At 35.0% G+C, this 13,204-nt stretch overlaps 2 protein-coding genes across 2 annotated transcripts; one reads left to right on the forward strand and one right to left on the reverse strand.

Moving 5' to 3' along the window:
* The first annotated feature begins 927 nt into the window (after window positions 1-927).
* On the forward strand, window positions 928-1,997 carry LOC141643196 (arabinogalactan O-methyltransferase 2). Its single transcript, XM_074452243.1, has 2 exons — window positions 928-1,844; window positions 1,925-1,997. The coding sequence occupies exons 1-2, from the start codon at window positions 928-930 to the stop codon at window positions 1,995-1,997; spliced, it is 990 nt and encodes a 329-aa protein (XP_074308344.1).
* A 545-nt stretch (window positions 1,998-2,542) lies between these two features.
* LOC141602149 (adenylate kinase 4) lies at window positions 2,543-6,416 on the reverse strand. Its single transcript, XM_074422458.1, has 6 exons — window positions 6,190-6,416; window positions 4,745-4,890; window positions 4,500-4,619; window positions 4,189-4,356; window positions 3,596-3,685; window positions 2,543-2,859 (listed from the first exon to the last, which is right to left on the reverse strand). The coding sequence occupies exons 1-6, from the start codon at window positions 6,290-6,292 to the stop codon at window positions 2,758-2,760; spliced, it is 729 nt and encodes a 242-aa protein (XP_074278559.1). The 5' UTR covers window positions 6,293-6,416; the 3' UTR covers window positions 2,543-2,757.
* Window positions 6,417-13,204: the final 6,788 nt, after the last annotated feature.

Here is a 13,204-nt window from a genome sequence, read left to right on the forward strand (position 1 = left end):
TTATCAATGACGCTGCCACTCAGTTTCTATCGTTATTACCCTAAAGAGTTGCTGTTGTTTCTCTTCCTAAACTTACCCGTCCATGTAATCTCAAGTGAACACTGAACACACTGTGGCGGCGCTTTTGGACTCGTGTGTGCTGCGTACCGTTTCCAAAGGAAGACCTAGCAATGCATGCACATTTTTAACTATATTCGATTAAGTTAACTACAGTATATGTTTATTGTCGTTTTGTTTATGTTGACTGCCGTTGTTAGAATTCTACGTCTCCGCTCTTCTTTTATCAAGGCTTGAGACCTGTAATGAGTATTAGACCTTCACTTTTAATGGCTTTCACCATCAATCAGGACGGGAAAAATCTACAAGAATTCATTCGATATAAGCGTTCTTGGAGCGGACCATTCTAATCAATCTGCTTACTTTTTAGAATGTCGTACAAACTACTACAGTACATCAACAATTTATGGTTCCTATTCGACTTTAATCTTCAAATGGTGTCAATTTTAATTTATTACAATCATCTATTTCACGTTCACTGAAGAAGTCTTAGCGTAGTGACCGAAACATGTCTGTTGACTGATTTGCCTCAGGTTCAGATTCCCGGTCACATTCGTATTATATTGGCTTTGTGGCTCCTCTTGGAAAAAAGCGGTATTCATATCCCCGGTCACATTCGTATTAATACCGTTGCATCCCACAAAAATAGGATGACAGTCTTCCAAATGGTAGGTAAGAAACAGAGACCATAACAGGAAAAAAAAAGCAAGCAACCCTTTGAACTCAAGTAAACATAATTTGCATTTGGGTCATGTAAACATCATACAACCATCAACTTAACCACTTTTTTTATTTAAATCTCACCAAATCACATCTCCCATATTTGTTCAACAAGTGAACAACTCAACCCGAAAATAAAAATATCAAACAATGCCTCCTAATGCACCATCTTCACCTGCTCTGATCACCCGGCCGTCTACATCCGTGCTAAATTTCTGTGGCAGTACCAAGTATAGGCAGTTGAGAAAGATGGAGGTAGCTATTACAAGGAAAAGATTAATCCATCTGCTGGTTTTTGTTCTTGCTTGTATGTCGGTTTTTAGGCTTGTAAGGTTTGCTGCTACATCATATTCTTTATCACCACGCTCGACATGGACTGCGTTTTCAAAGGCCTGCAATTATTCGGAGTCAAGTTGTCGGGAATCATCCTCGCCCACGAGCCCTTACTCGTTATATCCACGATCCAAGCCTACCAGTAAGAAAGAATTCAGGTTTTTGTCCAACATAATCTCAAAGAAAGCACCTTGCAATCTCCTGATTTTCGGGTGGGATCTGCAGTACAGACATCTTGCAAAGGCTAATCTTGCAGGAACTACTGTCTTTCTGGAGGATTACCCTGAAAGGGTAAGAAGATTGAGAAAGTCGAATAACACTAGGATTTACAAGGTGAATTACAACACAAAAGCGAAAGAAGCATACAAGATGCTGAAATATGCAAGAGAAGAACCTGCCTGTAGGCCAAATGCTGGGCATGTCGAAAAATCAGCCTGCAAACTGGCTCTATTAGATTTGCCAGATGAGGTTTATAGCTCCAAATGGGATGTGATATTAGTCGATGGGCCGAGTGGTGATGGTCCAGAAGCACCCGGAAGAATGACGGCCATATATACATCAAGTATGATAGCTAGACAGAGAGCTGAGAACTCGACAGCAAACGTGGTTATACATGATGTGGATAGAATAATAGAGAAATGGTATTCTAGGGAGTTTCTATGTGAAGAAAATTTGGTTTCGTCTAAAGGGCGGTTTTGGAATTTCAAGATCAAGGGGGGAGAGCAAAGCAGCAGGTTTTGCTCTCAAGGATCACCATTTAATGACTGACTGTTTCTCTGTCAGATGTACATTTTATTGATCTGGCAAATGTTAGATACACAGGGATTATACCTACTGCTCAAGAAATCGAAGCCGATCTTAGACTTGCAGAGGCATTAGGTTATTAACAAACTTGTGGCATTCTTGTAAGAACGTGTGTAATGGAATTAGTAACTTCCGTAGCATATGGTCAGCCTGGTTTTAAATTATCATCATCATCGGCACTTATACGAAAATAAGGATTACCTTGATGCAGAAGCAATATGGTCACTGTGTTTCTCAATTGTTCAGAAGTATGTACTGATTGCGTATTTCCTATTTTATAAGCGCAGTTAGAATTAGTTTGAATTCTCAGAATAATGGCACCCTTTATCGAGGGGATTAATGTCTCATAATAATAGCCGCAGCCACTTGTAAGTCGTCTGAACAACTCGACTTTCGAGATTGCCACCACAATCAATCACAAACGAAAAGACAGGCATAACATAAATACTGACTAAATTGCAGTAACTAAAGCTATATACAGTCTTGCTTATGGAACATATAATACCGAGGGCAGTCAGTTAGACAGCATAGAAAAGAGATTTCTCCGACCATAACCTGAATTTCAACAATTTTAACAAATTCACTAATGATTTACTAAAAATTTGCGGGAGCCATTGAGGCACTAGGGTAATATAAAATGATTTACTAAAAATTATTTTCAGCAGTGAAGCTAAATCAGCTCAACACCTCATATTGCGAACAGCAGGTACTTTCGGTGTGAAAATGTATGCAAATTGCAAAGTGCGGATGGGGGAGCAATATCCCCAGACATGTTACAAGAGCACATAATCAAAATCTAGGAAACATTTTAGGATCTCTAAGATCATGTGTTCAACTCTCTAATTATGACGTAAGCGCCTTTTGCACTTCTTCAGAGACATCCTTGGGTGCCTTCTCAGCATGAATGTTTGCAACCACGCTTTTCTTCGCATAGTAATCAATAACCTGGAATGGAACAAAAAATAATCAACTTTTGAGTGATCTGAAATAAATGAGCTACCGCTACTGCTAACAGCTAAATGAATTTCCGAGATATGGGAATGTGATATGCATTCATGGCAACTCGATATATATCAACCTAATTTACCCCGACGGGTTGATAATATTTCAGTAGATGATAACAGCCCCAACGACTAAAGCACAGTAAATGATGGGGTTTATAACTGTCCCACAGCTTCCAAATACACATGAAGAAAACTTTTAAGCTCTCTGAAGAATCCACAACTACCCTCTTTAGTCCACGAATAAACTTCCTTAAAAATCAAGGAACATAAAAAGATATGAAGAAGCTGCAAGGTGGTGAAAATGTGGAGTCATAAAACGCAGAGTCGTAAACCATATTGACTACAAATGACAAAAATAATCAAAAGTGGGAAGTAAATTAATTGATAACAAAAATATAAATCAGGGAATTTATTCATGGATCAATGGATTAACGAACTTACGACTTGACATTTCTTCAAGATACTCACTCTATGACTTTCTAGAAAGTTATGTATAAGAAGAGTTCAGACTCTATTTTGGAAAAAAAGAACGATGCACACAGCAAAAAAAAAAAACACAAAAACAGCATCAGGAAATGGAACCACTATATATACTTGCAGGAAAATGCACAAGTTTCGTCCTTTTTGTTCATTTGCCTTTTTCATTTCACAAGTTTTGATGAGGGAAGAATACATACTGGTTCTGTTTGTCTATGGAAGGCCTCCAGCCTTGACTTAAGAACTGCTGCAGTATCATCTTTTCGCTGGATCAAAGGCTCTCCAGTCACCTTAAAGGAAACAAAGTAAGGAACATTCAGAGAAATTGTATTAAGACACATAAATAGCCACAACGGGGAACAATAATCAATCAGTTTGAGTTGGGAAACATTCTTGATACACCAAGTATACCATGTAAATATGCCATCGCACCCCAATCCAACAAGAAAACTAAATTTGTGTAGGTCTGTGGATAATTTCTGAAAAACAAAGAGTAGCAACACAAGTACTAAATGAAGTACAAATGTACTTGACCGAATTGATGTAGAAAGAAGTAATATTGATGTTAACCGCTGTACCTAGGATTTTTCTTAAGAGTCAGGTTAAGGGGACATCTTGAGAAGAGAATCTTGCTAAACAGTTTGCACGAGTGGAAATAACACGGACCAGCATGATAAAAAATTTGAAATACAAATAAGAACCATTGTTGTCTTGTTTGATTTAAGCACGGAAAACATATCTAACAATCATATTGCATTCAAGTAACTTAAACTAGCATCATCAAATGTCTTACATCGTCTACTCCAGGTACTTTGGGAGGCGCAAACTTTGTGTGGTAGGTCCTGCCACTTGAAGGATGAATCCAGCGACCGGTAATTCTTTCCTCCAAAATAGCGTCGTCAATAGCAAAATTCAACACCTTATCAACCTTAGCTCCACGCTTTTCCAGCATCTCATCGAGCTACATAAGGAGAGCACATGAAGTTAACTAATTTATCTTTCGTAAGTGCTTGTTCAGTTGCCTTTCAAAGCATAGCGAGAACTCTAAGATTGAGAGATCATCCTGCCGACATAACTACAGATGAAAGAATACAAGAAACATACCTTTTGTGCCTGGACCACTGTCCTTGGAAATCCATCAAGGATGAAACCTTTTTGGCATGAAGGTTTCTTTAGGGCTTCGTCAATGATCCCAACAACCAAGTCATCGGACACAAGTTCACCCTGAATATTCAAAATATTAGTGTTTCCTTCTACTTTTCTCCCGATCAGAAAAAAAGCTATGGGTGATGCCCCAACAGCATGACATGATACACATGAATATATAGAATGTTAACCGCAGTATTTACCTTTTCCATGGCTTCTTTAGCCTTGACCCCAAGAGGGGTTTTGGCTGAAACTGCAGCTCTCAGCATGTCACCAGTAGCCAAATGACATAAGCAGTACTCATCCTTAATGATAGGTGACTGGGTTCCCTTGCCAGACCCAGGGGGTCCTAAGTATAGAATTACATAGAATTTAGAACGAATGTCAAAGTAGTACATCAGCCATTTAAATGCAACTAATTCATATGAAATATCAGATCAATTTTCCTTTTGCCAACTACACTAAAAGTCAAGCCAAAATTCATCCTCAATTAAATTTCTTAACCAAGCATCAAATCTTTTCCACACGACAATACAGAAGAAAAGGCAAACACAAGGCTGAAAAATCATCGCACAATTCACTACGGAAACTAGTGCCATCTTGTACCAAAATTTACACTAGACCAATATACTAAAGTAGCGCCTACTTAGTACTTTCTGACTAAAAACACTCAGACAAACTGATCACAACTCACAAGCATTAAAAAGGTAAATAAACAAATTGAATTTTCTAATTTTTTCAATAAACCGTATTAAACTACCAGATCCTATACGGTATTCCGACACTGGCTCCTCCAAATCTTCATACACAGACAGCGGGAAAATATATGAGAAAGACGCACATTCAAGACAAGCTCACAAGTCACAACTTTCATGCTGCTATCACTGCCTATCAAAAACACTCCTTCCTCTTGGAGTAGTCTTTATACGATTATCTAAATCTCATTTCACCAATCCAAACAACCTCCATTAAAAAAAAGCTCCAAACTTTGCCTACCTAACCTCACATCCATAAAGGAAAAAGGACAAATCCAGTCAAAATTACCTCAAAACTCGACAATATCACAACATACAACAACATTACCCCGTCCCTCAACGACTCAAGCACATGATGTTGCAAGATTGTACATGTACACGGCCTTACCCGTCTTAACATATGACACATGGAGAAATCGCAGGCTTAGCCATGTTAACACACAACACATGGAGAAATCTCAAAATTGCACTGATCGATTGCTACTTCACAATTCACGAAAAATCGGATTTTCAACTGATCATTTTGGCTTACTCATCATATTCTACACCTAAAAATCTCAACTTTTAGACACTCCCTCTGTCCCAATCATTTATTTACCTTTTTTCTTCTTTGCGAGGAGTACTTCAATCAAAGGAAAGCAAACCCGACTCGACACAGAGAAAATAATTGGGCACAAATCCATCAACACATACACAATGCAAGATCAAAAGTGACAAAATTACAACTTTTTCAACTACCAATCTAATACCACGCAAAATAAAGCAAACCCACATGCCAAAAGTTAAATCAAAGACTAAAACATATACAGAATTAACAAAGATGAGAACTTTGGATCTAAAACATACTAGCTTTATAAAATAGAATAAAAAAATAAAAAGAAAAGGGAAATTACCAACAAGAATTAGGCGTTTGTCGGGTTTAGAGGAACATTTCATGCGACGAAGAAGTTCAGTCATGAGATCAAGAGAAGGAACATCTTCTAAGTTGGACGCCATTTTCAATCTTCTGACTTTCTCTCTCTTGAAAAAAACAAAATATTCTAAGCAGAGTAAACAAGCAAGGAGAAAGATGGGGTTTCCGTCTTTAAATCTATGCGGACCTCTCAAGGAAATTCCTGGGGTTTATACTTTAAATAACTCTTTTACCCTTAGTGGTTGGTGAAGGATTAGCCATATTTGTAAGGGTATTTGGGTAAATTGAGTTGTCTTAAAAACATCGATTTCTGATATACCCGTCTAACCATTTTAAGATTAAATGAATCAACAATTGGTATTCCTTGTGACGGGTTACCATTTGTGGCGGATATTTTGTGAGATAAAATGGTAACAAAATGGGTTAGTGGAGAAAGGGGACCACACGAATAGTGTTGCAGAGAGAGAAAAAGTGGGTACTTTGTGAGGTAAAATGGTATCCGTCACTCTTGAGTGACGGATATATGCCGTCACAAACAAGAATTTGTGATGAATCAAATATCACCATATTTAGATAAATGGGATTAGTGTCGGAGCCAAAATTTGCAGTTAGGGGGCGAGAAACAGCCACATTGTTTGAAATTTGCCAATTAGCATTAGTTGGTGTACCAAAAAAAACCGTTTAAACTTTCAACATAATGGTTGTTTAAACTGCGAAGATCCCCTTCTCTCTCTACTTTTCTCCCCCTTCTCTCTAAACAAAAAAACCCTAATTTTTTTCCTTTGATCCGCCGCCTCCGCCTCCCACACACTACCTCCCCTTTCCTCCCCCAACCTTCGCCGGAGATGGGCTCTTTCATGGGCTTATCTCCGGCGGATTCGGCCCTTCACAGTCTTCCGATCCTCCTCCGTGGCTATCGTTCCTCCGAGTTTTTTTGATGATCGGCCTTGTTGTGACTGATTGGTTGTGAGGTTCAGCCTTGTTGATCCAATTTTCTTCTCTTCTTCCGATTCTCCGCCTTGTCTGCGCCAGTCTTGCATGCACCCTTGGTCAGGGGGTGTTTCCCCTTCCCCTCGCCCCTTTCCCCACCCCCTGGTAAGGCCTTTGTCCTTGGCTTTTTATGTTTTGGTGGTCGGTCTTGGTGTTGTTAAAGTCAGTCCGTCTTTGTTGGGCTGTGTCGATAAGCTTTGTTTTTTCAGGTCTGTTTTGGGACCGATTGGTGATCCCCCCATTTCCCCCACCAATCGGTCCGTCGTCTGGGTGTCGGTTGCGGCGGTTTAGGACCGAGTGGTGATCCCCCCATTTCCCCCACCAATCGGTCCGTCGTCTGGGGTGTCGGTTGCGGTTTAGGACCGATTGGTGATCCCCCCATTTCCCCCATCTATCGGTTCTATGCTTTTTCTGTCCCTTGTCAGGTTTGTGGTCGTTTTTTTGTCGGTTTTATGGCCTGGTTCTTCTTTGGACTTTGTTGGTCTTGTTGCATGTGAGGCTGTGGTCTCGGGAGGCTGTTTTTGAGAATCTCGGTTTGATTTGGGTTTATTGTGGTCCTTGTGTTGACCGATCAGCTAGGGTGGTCTTGGTGTGGTCGTTGGGTCTGTCGGCTCGTTTGGAATGATTGTACGGTTGTAGGTTTTGGCTCTGTGAAGTGTCATGGTTGGGTTGAGCAAGGGTTAGAGGTGGTGGCGTTGGTTGGGTTAGAGGTGGTGGTCTTCTCGTATTTGAATGGTGATGCTCTTCCTTTTCCTGTTTTGTCTTTTTATGCTAATAATCTCCTTTTATGGGAGTCTTTATCGTCTCTTTTGTGGTAAGCCAAGTCCTTTAAACGATGATGGTGTTGAGGTGCTTGTGCCTCTGGGGGTTCGGGTTACTCATTGTATGGTGGCTTTCTCGGTCCGTTTGTCCTATGATCAATGGGTGCGATTTCTTAGGTGTAGGAGATTTATCTCCGCCGAGGGTAGGCTCCGTCTTGCTTCTCATCTTTTCTTTCTACGTTCTTTTCGCAAGAGCGTAAGTGCACCTTGTCATTGTCACTCCATTGTTTGTATGTTTCGACGGTATTTGGAGGTCTACCGTATCCATGAAGTTGACATCAACGTTCGTGACCAAGCTGCCGTCTTTTGTCTTTCTTCAATCGTTTATCTTGCTTATCCTAATGTTGTAGTTGCTCTTTTAATTAAAGGCTATGTAGTCTCTATGTATGGCTTTGTAGTGCTAGATCTAGGTGAGAAGTGTCTGGTGCTACCTAGTCGAGTAGCTTACTTTGTACTGTTATCAATAATGTAAGTTATTCACCTTCTGTCAAAAAAAAAAAAAAAAAAAAAAAAAAAAAAAAAAAAACCGTTTAGACCTTCAACAAGTTGGAAAGTATGTTTCCAAAGTGGTTGCCTCCAACTTAGTTGATTTGTCAAACATCAACCAAAAATAATTACCATAAAATTTGATACAGGCTCATTTTCGGTGCGTTTTGTAAATTAAATTCATTAAATCGCATTAAAGACAACCAAAAGGTTATGAACAAGATAAGGTGCATTCTCGGATCAATGAACAGATTGAATTTACATTAGGTAGTGTTTGGATACCCGGAATTGGTTTCATTTTCATGATTTCAATTGTAGAAATCAAAATGTTTGAATTCAATTCCAAATCCAATTCCAAAAATTCGTTTGGAGATCACATGGAATTCGATTTCGGATTTCAATTTCTCATTGGCGTTTGGGAACTCATGGAATTGGATTTGGAATTGGGTCGAAGTCACCAAATTATTTTTTTGAGTTTTTTATTAGGAAAAAATAAATCTTGTGACGGAAAATATTTGCGATTAAAAAAATCATAAATAAAAAAAATGCGATGAAACTTGCATCACAAAAAAAACATAATCAAGTAGTAATGAAATTGAAATGAGTAGTATATGGTAAGAATTTGAAAGCGCCAAATTTTAACTAAGATGGAATTGATAGGGAATTGATTCCAATTCCAAATTCTAGGGGCTCCCAAACGTTTAAATTGTCTCAATTCCGGAATTCAAATCCAATTCTAGGTTCCCAAACACACCATTAAGTGAAATTTAAGTATCAATTGAACTACCTATTTTTGTCTCGGATGAAATCTATATCTATATAAAATAATAAAACAACAACCATAACATATTTTTTTCCCTCCAAAACTTCACTCCACATTTAACATTGATTTTAGGATTCCTTAAAAATAGGTCCACTAACTAAATAGCCCAATATATAAAATTTATTTTATGTTGTTAACATAAATTTATACCACCATATTTTATTGTTGTTTTTACTAACTTTTCTATATTTTAAGGTTTCCATAATATCATAATTAGTTTTAGAATTTTGTGGTTTTTTTTAAATAATTTTCATATCCTATATAGTATATACAATTGTTTGATGACATGAATTTAAATTTTGTAAGCATCATGTTTTTACTCGATTAGACAATATTGTTTAATCATGCAATTTAGATAATTGTTAGTCTCAAAATCATTCCTTTTACGTTTTTAAACCGGTGTGAATAGCTATTTGTTAAAGTGGCCAATCATGTTGAAGTGTTCATAAATTTCAATCTAACTATCTATACTAATTAATAAAACAATAACAATTGTCATAGTATCTTGCTTAATTTTTTTTTTACTATGAACTTAATGTTTTGTTGCCGATCTTTGATTATCATGTTATTATAGCATCTTCTCTTTCCTTGCACGAGTAAATTGAATAATCTAACAACTAACAAATTGAATTTGAGAAGCATTGGGTAAATGTCTTTAGAGAAGGTCTCATAATAAATTTATTATGAGCTTATTTTATAATTATAATACAAAATAATACCACGGGCAATAAAACAGATGAAAACATGGTTAAAAATAAAATGAGTACACTTATTATAAGAATATATACAAATTTAAAGAGTCGTTTCAAGTCATGATTAACAATATAATTATATAATGGTCATGAAAACGATAAATGATTAAAATGTTATATCAATAACTTCTTTAGAGACTATCTCCGATTTTCCTCAAAAAAATTTATTAGTTAATGCAATTTATATGAATAAAATTTGAGTATGAGTAGGTTGGCATTGTTTAAACATTAATAAATGATTAAAGGGTATGTATTAAAGAGTTTTGATTGAATGTATATTTAACGTTAGCGAACATGAATAAGGGGTTTACACTCTAGAGTTTCAATGGCCCAATTCTCAATCACAAATTATACTATGATATGATACCCTAATATGGTGAGACCACATAAAAATGACCATTTTATGGTAAAAATTTAGTTTTTGATATTAAAAGTTATCACTATTTTGTTACTAACAGTGACTACTTAAAAAAAAAAACAATCATTCTTACACATAATGTTCATTATTTCTTATAAATTGGTCACTTTTACCAGTCTATATTCTACTTACATTGATAAAAGTGATCAATTTCTTATTTCTTATAAATAATAAAACACAAACCATAAATATCTTTTTTAATTTCCCGCTTAAATACTCACCTCATACTAAGCATAACTAGTTTTCAACCCGTGCAAAATTGCACGGTTATATTTTTAAGAACATTGATATAGTGATTAACATTTAAAAAATGTTGACTAAAATACGTCTAAAAATTGCGAGGGTTTAAAACTTAGACATGTTTTAAATCCGTGAAAAAAAATGCAAGAATTCAGCGTTAAAATATGATATATAGTATATACTATATTAATGCAATTTATGGAAAATTATAAATAGCTAACAATGTAAATATCGCTATAAAATCGAAACAATTGACAAAATTTAAAAGGGTTTACAATAGAATTCAAAAAATATAAATATAGAATTAACTAAAACAATCTAATATCATTTCAAATATTGGAAAATTTTATGGTAGAATACATTAATTTTATACCCATACAAAATTGCACGGGTATGTTTTTAGGAACATTGATATAATGATTAACTTTAAAAAAATATTAATGTAATAAACGATTATAGTGAATAGAATTATTGGATGGAACTTCCACCATTTTGGTGTAGATGCATTCAATGGTGAAATAAAATAGGTACATCGTTTACACAAATTCTCATTGAAGACGGACACTATGTGAATTTATCATTTGGGACGACGCAATGACTGAGTTGCTTGGAAAAACGGCCTGACATTATGTACATTTGGACAAATTCGACGGACCAAGTATATAAAATAATGTACTACTTAATCCACTTAACCCAATAAACTAATCAAATAAACTAAGCTTTATAGGCGTAATATCACAAAAATAATGAATGTAAATGCTTATTTTTAAGTTGTTTGGTTGAATTATTGACTCAACTCAAACATAGTATGACACTTTTAAAAAATGGGTCATTCGTATCGGGGTTCGTGTAAAAATATTCAACCCTAACCCGACTCATTTAAGTTTTGTTTTGTGTTCGTGTTAACCTATTTTTTTTATTTTGTTAATTTCAGCGGTATTGATGAAATTCATTATTTTTCCTTGTAGCGTTTAAAGTAATTTTTTGAGATTCTTTATTATTTTTAATTAGTCATAAAAATATTACGTTATTTTTCTTCTTTGGTAATAGTTATACTTCATGAGAATCAAATGATAATTTCTTTTTTAGAATTAAAAAATATGTAAATCTGGTAAATGTAGGCTTAAAAAATTATTTAAGATTGATGTAACTACTCCGTAATTTTTTAAAGGCCCTTATTCTATCAATTTTATTTTGTTCAATTTTTGGGAACATTATTGATATTTTATATTATATTATTTAGCTAATATTATTAAAATTATAAATTGTAAAATTGAAGAAATAGTAATCATTATATAAACATATTAACTTATCAGATTATAAACACGGTTAATATGTAATGAAAAAGAAATTAATTCATCGAACTGGCAAATGGGCCCACGATTTATTTTATGGGAATAAACAAAAAAGAAAAAAAACTACATATGGTGACGTGGATCAATGTGGATGCATGAAATGTTTCTGTATTTATTAAGATAAGATTTTACCAAAAATTCATTAGCCCACTAATCAAATGGCCCACAATGATCATCAAATTTATAACTACTAACTCATACACGACTAACATCTATATCTATATCTATATCTATATATAAGTATAATAGAAGAACCACTGGACACTTGGCAATCTCACGTTCATTTTTTTCCCGCCAAACATTATCTTACTATTATTTTATTGATGGAGGCCCACGCATATTAAATGCATATTTTAGAGGATGAGATAATTATGGAACATAGAAGATTGTATCTCTTTGAACATTATTAAATATGACATAATATCAGTCTTGTGATTCACCTAAAAATAAATCTAAGTAATAACATGAACTTATAATTTTTTACAATTATTTCTTGCTTGTATGTTACTTTTTGAGCAATCTTAAATCATTGATTAATTTTACAATTACTCAATTGCTTCTAAAAAAAGTCATTTTTTATACAACGAACATGTTTTACCGGAGATTAAATCTTCCTCCCTCATCTTACAAAGTAGAGATCTTATTTAAAAGAATCCTTCATATACTCCAATCAAATTAACTTTGTTAAAATTTAAAAGTCAATCTTCTGTAAAATAAAACTTATTAAAACGTTTCAATATACAATAATGAATTATAAATCATTTATATTAAAAACAGTTATTTATAACAAAAATTTGTATCATATATGCCTTTAATATTCTGAGAGAGAACTACGAACAAGTAATTCATATGTATCATAAATGTCGTTTAATATTTGTTTCCTAATCCATAATAGGTAAAACACGGGAGATTATTGAATGAACAAACCATCCATACTATAGTTTTTACTGAAAAACTATTTTTAGTCCCACCATGGATGTCGTTATTCCCGATCATTCCATGGAGTTTGCATCATTCAATGATATATTACTCAATAGTCTGGATACAAGATACTTAGTTGGTATGTTTATTCTTCGTAATTTTATATAATATGTTCGAAAATTTCACCTT

This window comes from Silene latifolia, chromosome 1 (assembly GCF_048544455.1).
Source record: "Silene latifolia isolate original U9 population chromosome 1, ASM4854445v1, whole genome shotgun sequence".
Taxonomy (NCBI): Eukaryota; Viridiplantae; Streptophyta; class Magnoliopsida; order Caryophyllales; family Caryophyllaceae; genus Silene; species Silene latifolia.